The 21,407-nt window shown below is 40.8% G+C and overlaps 1 protein-coding gene and 1 long non-coding RNA gene across 2 annotated transcripts; one reads left to right on the top strand and one right to left on the bottom strand.

The window, feature by feature from the left end:
- Nucleotides 1–3,674: 3,674 nt before the first annotated feature.
- On the top strand, nucleotides 3,675–11,557 carry LOC122176602 (phosphatidylcholine transfer protein). The gene is made up of 6 exons (XM_042865256.1): nucleotides 3,675–3,855; nucleotides 5,568–5,685; nucleotides 8,588–8,667; nucleotides 8,989–9,160; nucleotides 9,743–9,810; nucleotides 10,388–11,557. The coding sequence occupies exons 1-6, from the start codon at nucleotides 3,715–3,717 to the stop codon at nucleotides 10,451–10,453; spliced, it is 645 nt and encodes a 214-aa protein (XP_042721190.1). The 5' UTR covers nucleotides 3,675–3,714; the 3' UTR covers nucleotides 10,454–11,557.
- Nucleotides 11,558–11,833: 276 nt separating this feature from the next.
- LOC122176603 lies at nucleotides 11,834–21,105 on the bottom strand. Its single transcript, XR_006177780.1, has 3 exons — nucleotides 21,037–21,105; nucleotides 17,782–17,854; nucleotides 11,834–12,173 (listed from the first exon to the last, which is right to left on the bottom strand). It is a non-coding gene; the product is annotated as an uncharacterized LOC122176603 (long non-coding RNA).
- Nucleotides 21,106–21,407: the final 302 nt, after the last annotated feature.

The following is a 21,407-nucleotide window of genomic DNA, read 5'->3' as shown; positions in this document are numbered from 1 at the left end:
TCTGTCTGTAGGCTCCAGACAGCTTGAAGGAATCACTGAAGAGGGAAAGAGAAAGTTATGGGCAAAGAACCACTTGCCATCTATTAGCTCCTACCAAGCTCCATCAACAGCCTTCTGTTGGCAAATTCATTAACTCCCCCCACCCCAATTCATATGGATGAGCACAAACACAACCACACAGGGCTGCCATGATTCACACAGGTGACATTTGTCTGTATATCAAAGTTTAGTGTCCTGAGGCCCCATATCTGTCTTCAGACACAAAACTGTACAAAATGTACAAAATGTGTACATAGTTTCCATTTTGGCAGCATGCTACCTTCCATTAAACTCCATGTAAACTATTTGATGCCCTTTTTGCTCACGATGGAAGGCCAGCCCTGAGTAGGAGGAACAGTCTTCTCAACAGAGAGTAACAGCCTATGATTGTGCCTCTACATGGGCTCTTCATCTTTAAAAGCACTTCATACCTGTTAAGTGACTGATCAGAATCTATTCTAGCAAAAGGTGCTTAGGGAAAGACAAAGACAATCACATACTGAGATGCTTGTCCAGGTGCAGCTGGGTATAAACAGACTATGCCTGGGCACTGCTCTGAGAGCTGCAGCCCTTCCTTGCCTCCTCCAAGCTCACCGTGCTACTGCTGTGAGCCAGCAGCTGTCCTCCAACGTTTAGAAGCAGCAATGGCTGTCGCCTGGGAAGGAAACATGCCTTTGGCCCCTCTACTTTTACATCCATGGCCACAGCTTAATGCAGAAGTTCAGACCTGAATCCTAACTATTGTCAGAAAAGACATCTTTCTATTTATATTATTTGACTTAGCATCTCTGCTAAAGGAAATGATTAGAAATGTTTTCTACATCCATGCAAACAGGTTAGGAGAGTGGAGGGTGTGGTAGTGGGAATCATATGCCAAATCAAGATGTAAATTGCCTTGTTTATCTTCTGAATGAGTCATTTCAGGTCATGCAGATAACAGTGCAATCCCTTCTTTCTATCAGCTGTATTTTAAACTTACTCCTCTTTACTCAAGGACAGACACATAGGTTGCATCTCACTATCTCTAGTTTATTTAATGATGCACTGGAAGAGCATTACTTTCTTTTCTCTGGAAGTATTTAAGATCCACTGGGACACTTTCCTGCGTACCCTTTTCCAGGGAACTGCTTTAGCAGGGGATGCTGTGAGGGATCTCCACGGCTCCTTCCAGCCCCCACAGTTCTGTGCCTCTCTGAAAAGCTGTGGCTAAAAATCCGAAGCAAACACGGCAAAATGAAAGAGATGGATTCAAACATCAGGAGTCCCTACAAAAAGAGGCAAAAATAGATTGCCTAACTCACGTATATCTGTGGTGGAAGATGCTGCTGTTACTTTGCAGCTTTTTGGCTGAGGAGCTTGCTTAGCACAAGCTGCAATTTCACTGTGCAGTCAATAAAACAACAGCAGCAGAAGAATTAATTGGTTTGGCTGCGTATAACAGGAGCATGAACGTGCATACAGCAGGTCGACTCAGCACCTCTGCAGAGTTTCTGAATGCACTGAATAAAATGAAATGACAAAGGTACATAAATGTCTGCACAGCAGTCGAGTCCATCAAAATCCCACATCTTTATTCCATTTCTGAGAACATCTCAAAGTGCACCAGTGCCACACTGAGACAGATGCAGGAAAGCACAGTATGAATATAGGCTGGTAGCATTCTCTCACATATGGATACTCAGATCCAAAACAAACACTGAAATCCATCCGGGGCCTGAAAACATCAATGCAGCATTCACTGCTGCTGTCGTAGCTGGCTGTGTATGATTTCCTGGTGGAGGGAGGAGTTCCCTAATTTACTGGTGTGATTCCACACAGTCCAGTTCAATGGATTACTCAGTGTTGATTTTGGTAGCAGAAAGGTTAAGTGCTAGGGTGGAATTAACACAGATTTCTCTCATTGTAAAAAGCAGACGGACATTTTAGGTGCACTAATCCCACCGACAGTCCAGATTGGCAATCTTCCTTCAATGAATTGTTTCCCCCTGGAAGCAGCAGCACCTACATACCTAAGGAACACTAAGCATTTGAGTTGTGTCATATGTGCATTCTCCAAACTCCGCCTCACTGCCCTAGAATAGTACCCCTCTATTTCCATTCTATTAGCACTCAGGTCATGGCTCCTGTATGGGCTGGGACCGTGCTGTACCCAGGCTGCCTTGAGTAGCAGTGTGCAGGTTGGCTTCGTGCTCCCACCATCGGCTGCACTGAAGCAGTCAGTGTCCCACTGTCCATCGGAGCAGAGCTCTAGGAAATGTCTCTGCTGTGTCAAAACTCTCCCCACACTACAGCCACTCTTCCTAGCAGTGCAGATATCAGAGGGTTTGGGATCATGTATTAGCTTCTGTCCCTAGGTAAGGGCAAATACATGGCCACACAAGCGATAAAAACTTACATAAGCAGGAAAATGGAAAATAAAGTCTCTTTTCAGAACGGTTTGTGCTTTCTTAGTAAGCACCACTCCTTATTTACCAAGAAAAAAGGTCATGTATTCATTCCTTTTTCAAAACCTCAGTCCCTAGAGCAGCCCTGTGAAATAAATCTTTTTCCACGAGGACTGGGGGGAGGCGGGAGCTCCAATGCCATGCAGACAGCCATTGCAGGCAGAACATCCAATGCATGACAACAATAACACAGAGCAGTGGTCAGTTCTGTCGCACAAAGATCCTTAAGAAATCATGCAATTTCTCACACTCGTTTGCAGATATTTAAAGAAATATTTCCGAAAGGTAAAGTCAGTTGCCATCACCCCCCGTTCCAATGCAAAGACCAGAACCTCCACTCAGTTCTCGCAGGGGTTGCACCATAAGGAACATATCGTCATTGAGTTTTGGAAAGCCAGCCTGGCTGGCTGACAGTGCCCCACTGTAACTCACAGAGAACACCAACAAGTGAAAGTATTTTATATGTATTGTATAAATGTTTATAATAAAAGGTCATAACACATGTAGCCGCATTACAGAAACAAAAGGACTGGAATGCTTGCACTGCAGCTTCATGGAGGAGGTGAGAGCAGATACTGAGATACAGGACTGCCAACACTATTTCAGAAAGAAGGCCAAATTGTGGCACCCGGCCCAGGGGGGCTCGCAGTGAGGGCCATCGTGCCTTCTGCCAACAGCCCTTCTCCAGCAGCTCTCTGGAGCTCCCAGGGTCCGGCCGGGTGACGCTCAGATCAGGCTGGCAGCCAGGAATCCCCACGCTCTGCTTGCAAACCAATTGAGCGGAACTGGAAGGGACAGCTGACAGAAGTGGACTCTTTGTCAAAAGAAGGCAGCTCCTTGGCAGGAGCTAGAAAAAGCGACACGTTGCCACGTGCACAGCAGTTACCAGCACAGGGCTCCTGTAGCAGGCAGGTTATTCGTGGGTTTGCCGAAGCCCCGTAGCTGAGCTCAGAACCCGCTTACAGCTCCGGGGAGACGTGCCTACCGCCAGCAACCTCACTCCGTTCCCCCGGGAGAGGAGCCCCGAGACAGCAACGCGGAACGCCCGGCTACCGGCTACCGGCTACCGCCCCCCGCTCTGTGATGGCGGCGCGGGGTGGGGAACGGGCGGCCCCGCGGGAGGGGCGGCGGTGGCGGCCATTGGCGGCCATTGGCTGGGCTCGAGCCGCCGCAGCGCCCCGCACGGGGTCGCCGCCTCCTCCTTCTGTTCCTCCTCCTCCCGGTGCGGAGAATGGAGACGCCGTCGCCGCGGGGTTTCTCCGAGGACCAGTTTCGGGCCGCCTGCAGAGAGCTCGGCCAGACGGCGCCGGGGCCGCCCTGGCAGCTCCTGGTGGAGAGCATGGGCGTCAGCATCTACCGGCTGTACGACGAGGTGGGCGGGCAGCGCGGCTCCCCGTGGCCGAGCCCTGCGGGCCGGGATCGCGGTCTGGCCGAGTACCGCCGCCGCCCCAGTTCGGTTTCTCCCGGCTCTCAGAAAGCGGCTTGCAGCGTAATGCTATTAACTGCTGATGGAGAAAGCCGCTCTGCTGCTGCTGCTGTAAACACCGCTCTTCCGAACGGCGGCGGGCAGCGGCGGGGCGCACGAAGCCGTTAGCGCACAGAGCGCTCCGCCCCGGGCTGCTGCCGCCGGCGGCTTTGGGTGGGCATCGCCTCCCGGCTGAGAGCTCCCTGAAACGGCTGACTCGTTACAGTTTTCTCATTGTAAACGGCTCTCTTACTTGCTGCGGGATGCGCTGCTTCGCTTTTCAGATAGTGATTCGTTATTTCATTCTCCATTAAAACGCTACTGCTAAAACTAAAAGGTTTTTAGCAAAAGTTACTTAATGATGTAGGCCATGATTTGTCCAGCAATGGAACAAACACGTTGGTAGAGAAGTACGGTATCATTTCTACAACTGTGGTTCTTTTGGGGCTGTGGTTCAAGAGTTAAAGGCAGCAAAGCGACCGTGAGCCCATGAGCCGTCCTGTGGCTGCCTTCATTTGTAAGGTGCAATCAATCAGTTAATTCCGGAGGTCAGGTAGCGGAGCAGTTGTACTTTGTAGCAGCTCCTGAGCTCTGCGATAGTAAATTACATTGCTACCAGCACTGTGCTGAACAGTTCAACATTGAAGCAAGGGATTGATGCTTCACTGGTGCTACAGCAAAGATAGCTTAAGCTTCTTGGGCCCATTGTTATCTTCTGCTACATTAAAACTTCATTTTTTACAGTTGAATTGTAGAGCATGAAGAGGGGAAGAGAAGAAAGATCAACCATTCACCAACAGAATGCTGTATGATCCCTCCTTCTCTCTCCCCGGGATTGCTTGAATTTGACTCTTACGCTGCATTCTTAAAATACTCTCATTGTTTTAGTGTAGTTGTGAGCTGGTACTAACAATAGTACAACGTTGCCCTATAGGCACAGATGTCATTTCCATATGTTAGGAGAAGCATCAGTTAGTGTTGGAGATATCCTGCACCACACCCCTTCAGTGCGGGCAGCTTTCACAAAGAAAATAGATAAAATAATACTCGAGGCAAACATATGTAGTGTGTTATATATAAGCATGAATATTGTAAAGCCTTTCTTGTGACACAGCCTCCAGTATGAGCATAGCAAACTTGCTGGAAGAGTTCTTCCAGGTCAAGTACTGCTGGGTAACCTCCTAGAAGTGAATGAAGTCCATATGCTCATTTCATAGGGCCTGGAGACTCTGCCATAACAATTAAATGCACATCTTCTGATGTGCCTCAGTGTTGTCAGGAGTTAGTCTGGCTGCCCTGGCTACTGGAGATGAGAAGGGGTGAGTGCATGAAGAAATGTCCCTTTGGAACTACTTATAAAGTAAAAGAGTACCATGTCAGGGAAGGCACAACCATTGTGCCAGGCAGGTCAGCCTGTCCGGATTCATACTTTCAAGTATAGATCAAAATGTCAAGAGGTTAAAGACTGAATCTTGCATTGTTTTTTCAACACTTGCTTTCACGGCTCCTGAGCATTTTTGTAGTATGTGCCCCACCTAATTTCCTTCAGCTGTTCTCTCTGCTGCAGAATACTTCCCTTTCCTGTGTGACTTTTCCTCTCCCTATTCTGTTTTCCACAGCAATCAGGACTTTATGAGTATAAAATCTTTGGAGGTCTAGCTGATTGTCCCCCAAAACTCTGTGCAGATGTCTATATGGATTTAGAGTTCAGAAAACAGTGGGATCAGTATGTTAAAGGTAAGCTGACTTTGGTGGTATAAAAGCCAACTTTGTGTCCGCGCTGACTCTTCCCACTAAAACTTTCTTCAAAAGTATTTTAAAGTTTGGCTTGTTATTAAATGTGGAGGTTGGTGGCCCTGCATGTGGCAGGGGGGTTGGAGATTCATCATCCTTGAGGTCCCTTCCAACCCTGGCCGTTCTGTGATTCTGTAAAGCTGTGTTGTCGAAAGACTTCAGTACTGACACGAACGTATTTTGGGATAAGGTTTTATACGCAAGTAAACGCTGATATGAAACAGCTAACATGTCACTGCCACATAGCTTCCTGTTGGAACAAATTCTTTCCATGTTGATTAAAGCACGTAATTGGCACTGCTTGCTATGCTGAAGCACCTTGCAGCTTCTAGACACTTATGTGGCACACGTCAGTACATGGGCACAACTCAGAAGCTGCCTCTAAATTAGTAAAGGTGTTATCTGTCTAAATGGACAAAAGCTTTTTCGTAGCAAAGGCTGCTTTGCCACTAATGAATCTGAACAATATGAAGGTGGGCTCCAAATATACAAATGCCATTAAATTGGATATCAGATGTGTTAGCTGAAGTCACTTCAGCAGTCTTTAAGTGCATTTGGTAACGCCTTCTTTGAGAAAAGAAAGGAAGCAGTTGGGGGAAGCTACACCCTTAAACTAAAAACTAGATAATGTTTGCAGAGCTGGCGTTTTTATCCTTGCTGCCCTTGATATGTTTGTCTGCAAATTCATACTTGTGTTGGTACTTCCAAGTACAACGTTGCACAGCAGTTAACCCTGTAGGAGCATAAACATAACGGTAAAGCTTTCCTGTTAGCTCAGAATTTGGCACAAGCTTACCCATTCCTTAGAACTGTGAAATAGTGCTAGTCAACATTTTCAATGTAAGTTATATAAGATCTTTCTTTTCTGCCTTTCCACGTAGGGTGAACAATGTGAAAGCTTCCATTCAGAGTCTCTTTGCTCTTTGTTTTACTGTTTGTATTCCTCATTGCTCTTACAACTCTACAGTAACAGCAGTCCAAGGAAGAGTTCTCTGCTCAATTACTGCCTGAAACTGAAATAAAAATGAGTCCAGAATAACAGTAGCTGACATTTTAGTTGAAAAGGTAATTGTTCCTGCACCAAGCATGAGAGGAGCTAATCTCTATCCTCTGGTTCTGTTCAGGAAAACCTGAGTGAAGGCAGATATGAACAGGATTCCTGCGAGTACTTTAGAAGCTCGTGCCTTGATCTCATTTTGCCTAGGGTTTGCCCTGGCCTCTGAAATGTCCCCATCAGTCTGCTACTGCTGTTGCATTGCAGTTAGAACTCTGGCAATTTCCAAAGCAGTTTCTTGGATATCATAGAGATATCCACAAGAGCAGCACCTCTCAGCTGTGATGTGGATATCTGGGCCTGTGCTGAAGCTGTCAGTTCAGCAGGGAAGCTGTGACTGAACAGTAGAATAGCAATGGAGGCACCGCAGGCTCCTGTGGTATGAAACAGAACGGTTGGGCCTGAGCAGTACTGAAAATTGCTGCTCCTATTGCAACACTGTGCTGACCAACAATTTAATAGTAGCAGTTGACTGCTAAAGTAGCAAATATTGATTATGAAGAAGTCAGACCTGTGGTGTACTGTAGGTGGACCAGTCATTAGTTAACAGTTACGTCAAGGTCTTTAAATCTGTGTTTTAGCTTCTTTGTAAAAGAAAAGCTCTACAGTTAAAAATGAAAGAAAAGCTACTAAGCCAATACTCCAGTGACCTCTGCTGGAAAGCATAACACTGTAGCTGATTGCAGCATTGGGAGTTTTAAGCAGCTGCTATTGCTCCACTCTGCAGAAGAGGAGATGCTGTTTTTGTGGATGACAGCTGATTTGCAGAGTATAATAATGGAAGTCCAGTTGGGAGCATGTTATTAAGGGAAAGCATCTGCCACTTGTGGCACTCTTCTTGCCTTAGCAATATTCTAGCCTTATTTTCAAAACTGTGTGAAGTGACATGGCAGACTTGTGTTAGTCCTGAAGGATATGTAGTACCTCAAAGTAGGTCTATCCTAATGGAGAAGAGTGCTCTGCTGTTGTGAACTACCTGGTTTGGATCATACTCTTTATAGCTGAACCTATGAAATGACCAGCCCCTGGACAGGCAAAAACTCACTCTGGCTCAGGTCTGTGACTTGTCAGATCCTTACCCTGAGGATGCCAGTTCCTGCATGAAGATGCTGTGCAATAGAGAGTTCTTTAACCTCAGTTTTATTGTTTGATTTGAACTATTTTTCTCCTCTATACCACACTACTTCTATATGAGTCACTGCCATGTTTTAGGGACTATTCTTAGCTATTTTTTCCCCATTCAGCTGCCTTCTGGTTGAGTTTCAAGGCAGACTGAAGGTGATATAACGAAAGCTCATAAACTGTTCAAGTTTTGTGTTCACTGTTGTCTTCACATACCGCTGTGAGCTTCCTAATAGCTCTTCTAAACTTCACTAATCTGTCCTGTGAGACCTCTTCAGGTGTTAGAAACCAGCACTTATCGTAGCCTCGTGTTAATTCAATCATTTACAAAGATAATGACGTGCTTGTGAAAAAGTTCTACGTGGTGGTTCAAAGTAATGCAGAATTTGCAGAGGTGAGGAGAAAGTTTTGAGATGGAAAGGCTTTGAATGAGATAACTGTCCAAGAAGGAATTTGATTATGGCCTCCTCCCGGAATTATTGTCCTTTTTTTTTTTCTTTTAGCATCAATGAATTGAGTAGTAGCAGAAAACCAGGACACCTATGTTTGTGTGTTTGGTTCCTGAACAATCCTGCTACAGATTTATTTTGTCAAGTCTTCTACAATTTTACATACATGTCAATTTTGCACTGGAAGGGGAAAATATCTAACAATCTTTTTCAACTCTAGAATTGTATGAGAAAACGTATGATGGTGAAAAGGTAATCTACTGGGAAGTGAAGTACCCTTTTCCTCTCTCAAACAGAGATGTATCCTTTCAAACTTCTGCTTTTTGTGGCTTTTATCACCCTGTTATCCAGGAATCCTGACAGTGTACCGAGTACTGCTCTCCTGCACTTGATCTAACATCATAAATGTGTCCTCGTGCTATATCAATATGTATAGCATGAAGAAGAGTGTAGGTTCTTCTTCCCACATACAACTAAATCTCACAGTCAAATTATTACTCTGTGGGATTGAGTCATGCAGAAGGGTGAGAAATAACTGGTATTTGTAATGGAATCCACCTGTCAATTCATCATACATCAAACTGACACTGTTTTGACATGCCTCCTCAACTTGGAATACAGTATGTCTATATTCGTGAATGTCAAGAGATGGATGTTGATGGGCGGAAGATCTGGGTTGTGTTAGCTCAAAGTGTGTCTGTTCCTCAGTGCCCTGAAAAGCCTGGGATTATCAGAGTTAAAAGTTATAAACAAAGTCTAGCAATTGAAAGTGATGGCAGGACTGGATCTAAAGGTAAGAAGTTAAAAAAGTGTGACTGTGTTGCCTAAGAATGTGTGCATTAAGAAAAAATGCATGAAGAGGGAGAGTGGAGATTTTAAGCTAAAAGCAGTTACTAAAAATTGTATGTACTGAGCTCTCGGAGTGTTAAAATGAATGAGCTACCCAACAAAGACATACCTGTTCAGTTGAGTAGAGTTTGATGCTAATTGGAAATTGCTTATTTCAGCAATGATTTAAGTAGCATGTTTGGTAGACCTACAGAAGACAGGGCTTTCCTAGAGAGTGGCTCCTGACTGAAATTAGTCCTTTAAAGACAAACTTAGAAGATAAAACAGGCTGCCCAAACTAGTTTGGAATAATATAAATTCGTATGATCACTCTCTGAGCTCCCCAGAGATTAACCAGGAAATGTTATGCACGCTTCACGTTCCAATTCAATACAAGTTTGAGGTTTTTTTAGTAAAGGACTTGGATCAAAAACTGTTGAATGCAGTGCTTCAGTCATGTGCCTTGGCAGCCCCTATCACATGGTGTTAGAGCTAATACTCAAAATGTGTCTGGATAACTTTCTGATGACTTCTCTCTCATCTCTAGTCTATATGTACTACTTTGATAATCCTGGTGGCATGATTCCATCGTGGCTGGTCAACTGGGCTGCCAAGGTAAGTAAAGCTTGATGGTGCAATTACCACTGGCTACTCTGTTTTGAACAATCTATTTGCTGCATCCAAACCTGTCTTCTGCAAGCTGAGTAGAATATATATATATGTAAGTAAGTGTATGTATGATATATATGTGTATATATATATTTTTTCTGAAATAAATGCATTCATATTCCTAGCTCTGAGACAGTTCCATTTTAGAGACATGCTATTGTCTGCTCTCCTCAGAGCAGCTGTCTTAATGTTTTTTAATTCCTATCTTATTCTGTGCAGTAGTTAACTGGGCAGGTAAATTTGTACAAGAAAACAACCAATCAACATTCCAGACCATATGTGAGTAGTCTTAATGTTTGCAAACTTCAGTAATGCAGACTAGTCATGTAGTATGAAATGAATGTCTGCTGCTTTGTACCAGATCTTAGAATTGCCCAGGATTTGTCTGAAGGTCTTGATCGATACAGTGGGAACAGTGATCTTAATAGAGGTCTTTTTTTTGCTCTTGGTTTGCTTGTTTGGTTTTTTATTTTGTTTTGTTTTGCATTATACAAAAGTGACTTATCTGCTTCTCTCTTTACAGAGTGGTGTGCCTGCTTTCTTGAAGGATATGCAAAAAGCTTGTTGTAACTATTCTAGAAGAGCATAGGTCACATTTGATCTGAATTATTTAATTCCCAAAGTTCTGCATTACAGAATGGCTATTATGTAACACACTGGATAAAATCTACCTCTAATATTGGAAAGAATTTCTGTTGTTGCTTTATGCCTTGAATCTTATTAGACCTTTGTTTCCTTCTCCAAGGGAAGTTCATTGCCAACATGTAATACCACCATCAGCTGCCTCCTTTTCATAGCACGTACATTCTGTCATGTCACCCATGCTTTGTTTGTGCTGGTTGTCAAAGGCCAGATAGAGTTTACTGATTAAAGCATCACATCTTTGGGCAAGAGATAATAGCTTTTACTAGGAAAAATGTCTGAATTTATGCTGAAATTTCTCTGCATGTGTTACGTCTGGGTCTCTCTTTGTGGCCTTGCAGGGTGACTTACTGAAACTGAATAACACAACTCGCATTGCTTAGGAGGAAATGCTTTTGCTACCTGAATTTATCATACTTAAAATGATCCTCTCGACTGAAAAATAAAGATTAGCACATAAAGGTAAATTACCTGAAGCCTGCAGTAAGCTGTGATGGCTTTAAGTTCAGATATAAAAGGATGTGTATGTAAAGCCTTGCATTCACATCTCGGGATGCCTATATGGAAAGTATAAAGCATCAGCTGTGTCTAGCCAGCAAAAAAAGAAGTTTGCTTCCATGGTTAATTTAATGGAAGCAGCTTGGACACCAGCTCTGAATTGGAAATAATTCAATTTTTACAATTGGATGCTTGTAACTGCTTTAGAGATGCTTGTTTCCCTGCTTGTGAATTAACTTGATATGAAAGTCTTGGTGGTTTTACATTTTTAACACTGATGTAAAGAATGAAAATGTTCATTTTGGATGGCAATCCACGAGAAGCACAACCAAGCAGGAAGTTACTTTTGCAGCACTTTTGCAGGGGAAGGACAGAGTTCAGCAGAGTTGAGAGATAGTCTCAGGGATTGAAAATATTTTGCATCTTTACTAAATCTCATCTTATTGCTGAACAAATCCTGTGATGGAGTAAGCTTATATTGCTAAAGAAGAAATGGTTGAAGTTCTTGCCTTTATACTTGGTGTGTTTCCAATAAATCATTACTGTATCTGTACTGTTTTTTTTTTTTTTTTTCATTTTTCTCATGTTTAAGACTGGCTGTGCTGGGCAGGTCGCAATGACAGGCAGATGTCCTGTGCTGTTTTATTTCTAAAGCACTTCTGAAGAATAAGTTGGATTCATGAGAATTAGTGGGATTCCATGTGTTCTGACAGCAAACTTCTCAGCAGTTCAGGTTTCTTTTTAAGAGTCTGACTTGGATACTGTTACTGAATTGGACATTGGGGTACAAGACCACTCTCAGTACACTCTGAATTCAGTTGTTGCAACGTTTCTATTTTTTTTCCAGCAGATAAAGAACAGACACCAAGGGAGCATAGTACTGAAACATCATTGTCCTTCACTTTCCATTGTTTTCATACCCATACACTTACTGGAGCTCCAGAAATGAATTATCTGTCAAAAATACAGTGTTCTACTTGAGCATTATCAATTGTCAAATCTCCTTTTTTGGCAGTGTTACCAAAAATTATCTTGAGCTTCAGAAGGCGTTTTTGACAGTCTTAAATATGTAGGAATTCAAAGCAGTAACAGCAGTACCAGAGTTGCTTTTGAACAGGATTGGGATATATCTGAAGCAACGTAGGAGCTGGGTTGATTGTTCAAGAAGACTGAAAAGCAAAACAAACTGTTGTGAACTTGAAGATACCTTGAAATGTAGAGTTCCAACATTTGCAGAGAATACATGCCTAGTGAGCTGAGTAACTGCACAGAGATGAATCATATATGAGCTAATTTTCTTCACTTTCTCCAACTATTCCATACTTTGTTTCTTCTTTAATAGAAGAGGAAGTGTTTTGTAATTATAAATACCTGATTGCTTCCTTGTCATTCTTACAGCTACTTGTCAGCAAGACATAGCATGCATTTGTTTGCATTGGGCTCAAACATTAAGACTGAGCACTGAAGGGGCTGAATGTTCCATTGTCAGTCTTGCTGAAAACTTCATTTCCTACAGACCTCACACTGAGACTGCAGAATACATGGCATTTGCTCACGTACCCTTATTAGAAGCCACTGACCAGGCAGTTTCTTGTGCTGTACACAACTTTCCAGATTAAAATTCACATTCAATTAAACAGTAGCTACTGGAAACAGCTTTTCTTTTATTCACACTAAGCAGTGAAGTGAGATGAACATAACACCAGATTTTCTGTTGAATTTATGTCCCCGTTCTCTTTCATAGTGGTATAAATGTGTAGTGGCACTTCATTCGATTTATTCAAGCATTGGTTATTTCACCTATCCTGTACTGCCAGGGAAGAAAAAGCTGTTGCAGCTTTGTGTGCTGTGGCTTCTTGTCCAAATGAACAAGAAAAAAAAGTGCTGGTATTTTGAAGTCTTCAGATGCAGAAGACAAAAACATTATATAGCTTTATTCATAACTGATTAAGTTTTGATCTCGTATAAACTATATCTATGTTATGAAGAAAAAAGTTCATTTTTGACATTACTGCTCACCCACCTCCTGTTTCCATGAGGATTGATGCTGGGCAACGTGCAGCACTTTGTCCTGCCAAAATGTGTATGAGAAAATGGATAGCCCTCCACCCTTCGAGTTATTATTTCATGACTGTGACAGCAAATGGCTTTGTTGTAGCAGAGTGAATATAAACCATTCTTCCACATCATATTCTAGTCATTCAAATCCATTCTTTCCATATGATCTCTGTAAACTATTGTATTTGAGTTGGAAGGTTAAGTAAAGGAAAGATTTTGAGTAACCCAAAGTCAACACAGTGAATGATGTCAGATGTGCAGTCACTGGTTCTGCCTCTCAGAAGATGATGTGTAAAGGGAAACACAAGTTGTCTTTGCTCAGGAAACATCTGGTTGATATTTTATTTCTCAAGCAGGTCATTGGCTTTTTATAATTGAGTGGAACAGAAAAATGTGGGAAGACAGGCGGGTAGATGTAGACTTCTGGTATTAATGCTCACCAGTAGGCCACTAACTTACCTTCCCACCAGCAATTCTGCTTTCTGTTTTAGCCTTCTGTGTATAAATAACATTTTCAAATGAGATCTAATTGTATTTAGATTTCAATTAGGCATGGATTTGCCTTCCTCCAGACAGGAGGATAGTTCATAACTACATTTACTGCCCCACTGTAGTATTCTGACCAGAGGAGAGTACCAGACTTCCAGACAGTGTTTCTTCCTTTTTCACTCATTTCCTCAAGCTCAAAAGGCACTGAAAACCTCCATGCAAAAACAGAGAGGAAGACTTACGACAGGAGGTAAGTTGTTATAAATCTAGATGGACTACATTGAAGATAAATGTTATTTGAGAAGAAATAAGAACAACAAATCTCTGTAACAAGATGTGTTTAAATGATTTCATAAAACACTCTGGCTTGTAATTGCAGACCTAGGAGAAATCCTGACCAAAATGGTAAATCAAGTTACTACTTAAGCACTTCTAATATTTTTCTTCAGCTGCCAATTAACATACTAATTAGGACTGCATATGAACACATATGCACTCATAAGACAGAACATCATATTTCCCTATTGATTTAATATTTCCTGTTCTTTGAGAACTTGACTGTAACCCATTATTCTCTAAATTACAAAAGTAGCCTTTAGTAAGACAGGAACATGTTAAAGGGGAACAGTTCTTCACTGGAAACCTTAATTTCCAAACTGCATACTATGAGTAAGTGTTTCACAGAACATACCATAGCAAAAAAGGAATTATATTGAATGGCCTTGAGCACAGGTATTAATGTTATCCATGAGAAAAACTGCCTCTGTTCCAGCTGTGCAACTAGTTGAACTGTAAGATGTTCCTATGGTTTAAACACAAGTAACCACAGCATAAAGATGTAAGTGATTTTGTTTCTGTCCCTTTGTCCTCCTCAGATAGACACTGTGATGCTGGAAGACCCAGTTTTTGCCCCAGACTTAATTTTCTTACAGAGTTTCTCTACAGAGGAACCTTGAGAATGAATCATTTTCATAGACTGTGCCGTTCAAGTTTTGGATTGCAGCAGTTCTTCCAAGAGATTCTATAATGCATAAAGCCAAAGGTTCCACCTACGTGCTGCACGTACTTCAAACAGATGCCTGCTGTTAAGTTACAGGGCTCACTGCATTTCTGTCTAAGCATACCTTGAAAGGTTTTAAGCCTTTCCCCTTTTCACCTAGAGTCCCTTTCAACCTAGAGTTGTGGGGGTTTTGATTTTTAATATCCCTAGTGCACATACGTATCTTCCAAAGCCTGACAGAAATTGTGTGTAATTGTTTGTAAGAGGATGTTTCATGTTCAGCTGCAACTTGAAGTTATGGTTTAAGAGTGGGTTTTAAACATTTTTATTAAGACCAGACTGCTGCTGTGCATTTTAAAAGTTAAAATATTTTCTCAGTATGGAAGTCATATAATTGAGCTGTGTATTTGAATGGAGAGCATGATCCTAGAAGAAGCCAAAATTGCCTGTCCAACCCATTTATCCCGTGAAAGGCTCATATGATGTTGTTCACCTACTGAAATAAAAACAAACAACAGGAACATTTCTTCAGTAGGAAATTACATCGACACTGAAAGGTCTATTGTCTGAGAGTACGAGGTGGGCATGTGAGAAAGTACATTGCCTTCCAATGTTGTGTTGTGTTGGGTTTCTTTGTAACACAAGGATAAACTGACTCTGGATAACACTGAAGATACAGTTCTAGGAACCATGAAGTGGAGAGCATTGCCACTGAAAAATGAGCTCGATGAATGCACTACAATGAGAGACAGACATGTCAGTAATTTAGGAAAAGGATTTTTCTTCTCTACCTTGCTCCAAGTGGATTTCAGAGCTAAAAAGTATTCTGGGGACCCTTAGAAGTCTTTTAGCAAAAGCAAGCCTAGAAATACCTGCTAGAACCCCAAATACAATTACAGACATCATAGAATACAAATGATTCCTTTTCATGTACATTTCACAAGTATGTGTATTTAACCTTTTTCAGACTAGTAGTTTGGTCTTTTTTTAAACACTAAATTTCATTGCTTTTGAGTTTATTTTGAAAGTGATTTGAGAACTAACACTTTCCTCTGAACCTTTTTATGATATCTAGATATCTGGATGTTTTACAACAAAATAAGGAAAGGTTTTTTCAACAACAATGATAATCAGCAGTGAAACAAGTTGCTCAGAGAGATACTCAAAGCTCAGCCAGTCAAGGCCCTAGGAAATTTATCTCACTTCAAAATTAGAGCTAACTTAAAATCTGGCACTGCACTGAATTGCGGGTGGGAGCAGATGATGACACAACCCCCACGCTTCATTTCCTGTTGCATCCAGCAGCTGTAGATCATATGTGAAAGGTTAAAGCTGGGAGAAAAACCTCAACCAAGCAAAGCTGTGATGTAATAAAAAAACAAGATGAAGTGCAGGTTTATTGTATCTAAGCATCCTAGCAGATTTAGCAGTTTTATCTCTACTACTCTGCACACAGTTTTTCAAGGGAACATACTGAGCCCAATTGCACTCATGAAATTATAGCCTTAGGCTCTCTGGTTGTTTTTTTGTTGTTGTTTTTTTGTTTGTTTTTCAGATGGGAACATATACAGAATCATATTTAATTAAAATTAAACTAATATTAAGGGTATATTGTTAGGGTTGGTGAATGGAGTCTTCTTCATTAGACCTGATTCTCATTACCAGCCTAAATCAATATTTAGCAACAGAAGGTAAAGAAACACTGTATGGATTCCATAGTGGAGTTTCCAAGACCTGGTCCAATGGTTGACATTTCCAATTACTGTTTTCTTGTGAATATGACATCTTTTATTCTTACATGCTTTTTCCTTTCCCTTCCCCCTCCAGTACTGTGTCAACGTTTGGGATAAGCCCAAATCCTAATGTGTGATCTGACCTTCTGACATCTTAGCCAGTAAGCTACCAACTTAGACTTGCTTCCTGCTCTGGAAAGTAAAGCATAAACATAATGCTTAAGGACCTTAGCCTGCTTACCTATTATTTTTGAGTCTTTCAGTTCTTGTGCATTTTACTGTACTATAAAACTCCTGGATGCATTTTCATTCTGCACAAGTAATAAGAGTTTGTTTAATAGACTTAAGAGAGCAGATACTGGTTACACGTGGACACTGAGAGACAAAACCCACATGTTCTGATCCAGTAGATGATACTGCTAAATTGGCATCCTTATTGTCTTACACAACGACCTTGCATGCGCAGCCTGGTCAGCTGGCAGAGGCTGCAAGCATAGGATTATAGTCTGAAATGTGGCAGAAAGGTAGGAAAAAAAAAATATCCACGCTCAGAAATGTATGCAAGTGAAGTAAATGAGAACAAAGCAGCACCTGGAAAAGGACAATAAATACAGCTTCGTAGTGAGGAAAGACTACAGGAAACTGAGTACCTGAACACAGTAGAACCAGGAAGGCATATCAAAGCATTAGGAAAGGGCCACAGGTACAGCATAACAAACAAGGGCACCACTGGGCACACACAGCTTACTGATCTGTGCAGACTACAAATGCAGGGATCTGGGGAAATAGAAGCAGTGTGGATGCAGTATCTTTTTTTTTTCTTTTTTTTTGTATCTGAGAAGTCACATCAGCATTTCGTTTCCTTTTCCTGATACTTTCCTGATGTTTCACTGGAGGTTGGAAAATAACCAGAAAAATTGGAAAAAAAAAGTGATTTGGTTTAAAAAGTATTTTGCTAATTCATGCTATTCAGAGGCTAACATACAGTTCTAACAAAAAGTAGCATGTAACCATTCTACTCTTGACTTGGAGGCGAGGCACATACCAAGTTAGGTGTGTTAGTGATAGGAAGGACGCTCCCTCGGGTCTGCAAGAGGATTCAGACACTCACACACAGAGGTAAATTCTTGTGTGGGTGTCATATGGAAATCTAACCAAGCAGTTTCACTGAATTCAGTGAATCGAAAACCTCAATGCAATACCTTCAAAACTGTATCAGTAGTTTGGCCATGAGCCAGCAGAATGTTCCTGTGGCCAAGAAGGCCCATAGTACCCTAGGGTGCATTAAAAAGAGAGTGGCCAGTAGGTTGAGGGAGGTGATTATTCCTCTCTACTCTCTCTCAAAGATATATACAGATAAGTCACTTTATATCCCACCACATAGTTCATGGTAAAAATGTTAAAATTTTGCTTTTAAAGAGATTTATATTCTAAGGACTCCTTTAATGAAAAAAAAAAAAAAGAGAGAAAAAGAAGCATAAAAGTGATGTGACTTACTGGTTCTGTTCATAAAGGATCTGTTCTGCCTGAAGGATCGTGGAGTAAAAATGGGATGGAATCCTCATTGAAACTGAAATGAAACAAGTGGATATGACTCAACATTAAGTAGTAATCATAACTAACTCTTGATTTCATTTGTTTATCTCAAAGTTCTTTCATAAACAGTTAAATATCACTATTTGACAGAACACAAGGTATACTCATTCAACAGCAAAAAAAGAAGCGAATCTCAAATTTTCTCAAGCCATAGGCTTATCCACTACAAGATCATGCAATACCTTTTGATTTTATCATGAAATAAACAGACTACTGTCAAATCTGCTGCCTTCCTTTGGTGAACATTCGCTCAGGATGCTTCAACCAAGTTTTTCACATAAACCCTTATTTGACAAAATCTTTGACACTGCAAATAAGAGAAATCTTTGTAGTCCACAATGAGGAGGTGTTTTGGTGAAAAATCCATATTTGAGGAAGGCTTATATATTCATTAAATCAATGTACCAGTCACGTAAACACATCTATCATATCCATATCAGTGCGTTACTGACAAAAGCTTCTGGGTCAAAAGCATGCAAGCATTTAATAGTTTACTGTTTCATGTTTTGGACAGTAAGAACAAGAATCATGTATGGTATGTCAAGTTACATCTAATGAAAATCTCCATGCAAACTACAGTTTATTACGCTCTACCATTGACATAAATCATACTTATCTAGTTTTTAATGTAATTGCATAGTGCCAGATTTGGCTAAACGTGATATTCATAGAGCTGCTTGATTTTGCCAATGTCTGAACTAACAGTATCTACAGTTTTCTTGGCAGACACATAAAGAATACAATAGGCTTACCCTTGCAGGAAAGTATGCTGTATTCAGCACACAAAATGTGTTTGTGGTCATCTTAGATCAATTCACACCACAAGAGACTCAGAAAAAAAATCTAGTTCTAATTTGTGCTTGGTTTACATTTCTCAACAAAGATTACTAAAGACACAGGGAATTGATGATTTCTCTGGGAAGTGTAATAGGTTACTGCCATCTAGTGCCATGAAATAGACTCAGCCTCTGTCAGAAAGCTACAATACGACATATGGGAACATCAGGTAAAAGGGTTTCTTATCCATTCATCTGTGAAGCCAAGGATACAGGTGAGTGACGTGGTGACCTTTGGTCTGCCCCTGTGTTCTATCACTGGTTTATATGGAGTAAGATTGTAGTGGAAAAGCTCCAGAATCAGGAGCGAAGCAGGGCAGAAATTGTTGTGAGAATGCCTAAGATCATTGGTTTCAGAGACAAGATGAGAAGAGCGGTGCGGCTCGATAAGCCAACAATCTCTAGCCAGGATGGGGCTGTCTTTGTCTTTCCTTTTATTGAACAAAAAATAGCAGGACTCGCAGATGGCCTACAGATGGTTCCCTATTAAGATTTTCTTAAGACCATATGGTAAAAATTTGTCAAGGTTTGAGACTATGGCAATTTCTACATCGACGTTCAGAACTCTGACTTACAATGAAAAGAATATAATTAAAATTTTTGTGTTTGCTCAATGAGAACAGCTTCTGGATCCTGGTAAGATGTTTGGGTGGAAATGATGCATTTTAAAGGAAAGGCTGCCAAAGGAAAACATATTGAAACTGTATGAAACTCTGAGCGCTGTTAGGTAGTACACAACTGAAAGAACTTCAGTTGTCAGCACTCAGTACTTCATATTCACTGACAGCCATAATTTTAACTTGTGCAGTAGTAGGAAAGTTGAAAGTAAGAAAAGAACATTAGCATGGAAATAGTTTAAAACTTGACCCAAAACTTATTGGAATTTTGGGCCAGCATTTCTAATTGTGAAAGGAGAACTTCAAGTTTGGCTTATGAGCAGCATAAAACAATGCTAACTTATCTAACTTATCATAAAACAGAGCTAACTTATCTGCAGAAGACTGATGCTGGAGGCTTCTCTGCATTCTGTCATTTAAAAATCACCGCTATGTCCTCAAATAGAGGTGCTACTTGGGAACTGGAAAAGATGGAATAACTATTTATGAACTATGGAAATGTTTGGAAAAATTCCCTCAGCTACACCCTTCTTTTCTGTAATGTATTTCATATCCTATAATATACAAATTTAAGTAACAATCTGAAGTTTTAAAAAGATTCAAATATTATCTTTTTTCAAATATGGTTCAAAGTAAAAATGAAAAAAAATATTATTTCTCAAATCTTTCTTTTGAATTAAACCTGTGAATTCTTACCTATGCTTTCCTATTTACTGAAGCGACAGAGGAATATCTTCATGGTTTGTCCCACTGAGATTTAGTTTAATAAATTATATAGCATATCTAAGCATATCTTAAAATCCCTTTCTTCTATTGACAAAGGATGAATTCTCATGCCAGCTTGTCGTGAACAAGATTATGACAGCCTCCTGATATACAGCAATTTTACATTTCTTCATGGCTGTATTCATTTCTCTATTGGGTGAAAGTCTTCCATAAGAAGTCATTTGTTCCTAGTTAGTGGAAGTACACAACTTGCAACTAGAGTAATTTCAGAAGGGTTTATAGAAAAGCAGCTCACAGAGATTCTTTTGTGGTAGTTCAAAGCAAATCTTTTTCTATTTCTAGCCGCTTCTACTTGCAATGTGCAATAACCCCACAATCACAACAAGCAAAATACACTTCAGTCCAACTCCATCCTATAGTGATTGGAATGCTAAAAACAGTAAGATCCAAGTCAAATTTGTAACATTTGTTTCTTGAGTTTAATAAAAATACCAAATAGGAGTGCTGGTGAGATCTGCAATAGCCCTCTGGCATTATAAGAAGCAGATTACAGATGAAATGTTCATTTCCTTTCACCTTGCATTGGAGAACCCTTGTATATCCTTTATAAAACAACAAAAACAGTGGAATGCTGTGGGCCATTTTGCACTGTTGACTGTGAGAACAACACAAAATGAGCTCCAAAGTGGTATGCTTTGTAAAAATGGAATTCGGCTTGCTGTTTGGGGTATCTTTTAGTCTTTCCCTACTGATGCCTTTATTATGTAGTTTGCAAGCCATCTTCACTGTTCCTATGATCTCAGATGCTAATCATTACTTCTTCAATTCATTATCAAGGGGCATAGCAATGATGCATCTATAAACAATCCTCTTGTAAAAAGAAACACAAGATAAGTCTCTTCCTCCCTTTTCTGGTCCCTCTCCCATTTTTAAGTACACTCAAGACGTCATTCATGCTCATCAAAGAGAAAGCTTACCCCTTTCTAGGATCAGTATCCACTCACATCTTCTAGCATCTGCCAAAGATGTACAACCAACAGCGTAGGCTAAGAATGAGGTTTATTACTGGAATTCCTTGTACAGTACAAACCCACACAGTCAGAAACTCAAAGCAGGCTTACAAATCTCCTGGCACTGCAAAAAATACATCTCACCCCAGGCTACCAAAGAGTGAAGAAAGTACTGAAAAACCTGCCCACCAGCTTTTTATTTTCTTTGCTATGTACACAACCACTTCCCAAATAAAGTGAAATGTAGATATTTCCCACTGAAGAGAAACTATTTATTTTTCTTAAGTTATGATCAAAATAGGCTGGATATGCATTAATAGAAGGGTAATGCTTTCAAG

This window comes from Lagopus leucura, unplaced genomic scaffold (assembly GCF_019238085.1).
Source record: "Lagopus leucura isolate 7727_CA_CO unplaced genomic scaffold, USGS_WTPT01 Super-Scaffold_797, whole genome shotgun sequence".
NCBI lineage: Eukaryota > Metazoa > Chordata > Aves > Galliformes > Phasianidae > Lagopus > Lagopus leucura.
The sequence above is the reverse complement of the archived record's forward strand: the minus strand, read 5'-3'. Positions and strand labels throughout refer to the sequence as shown.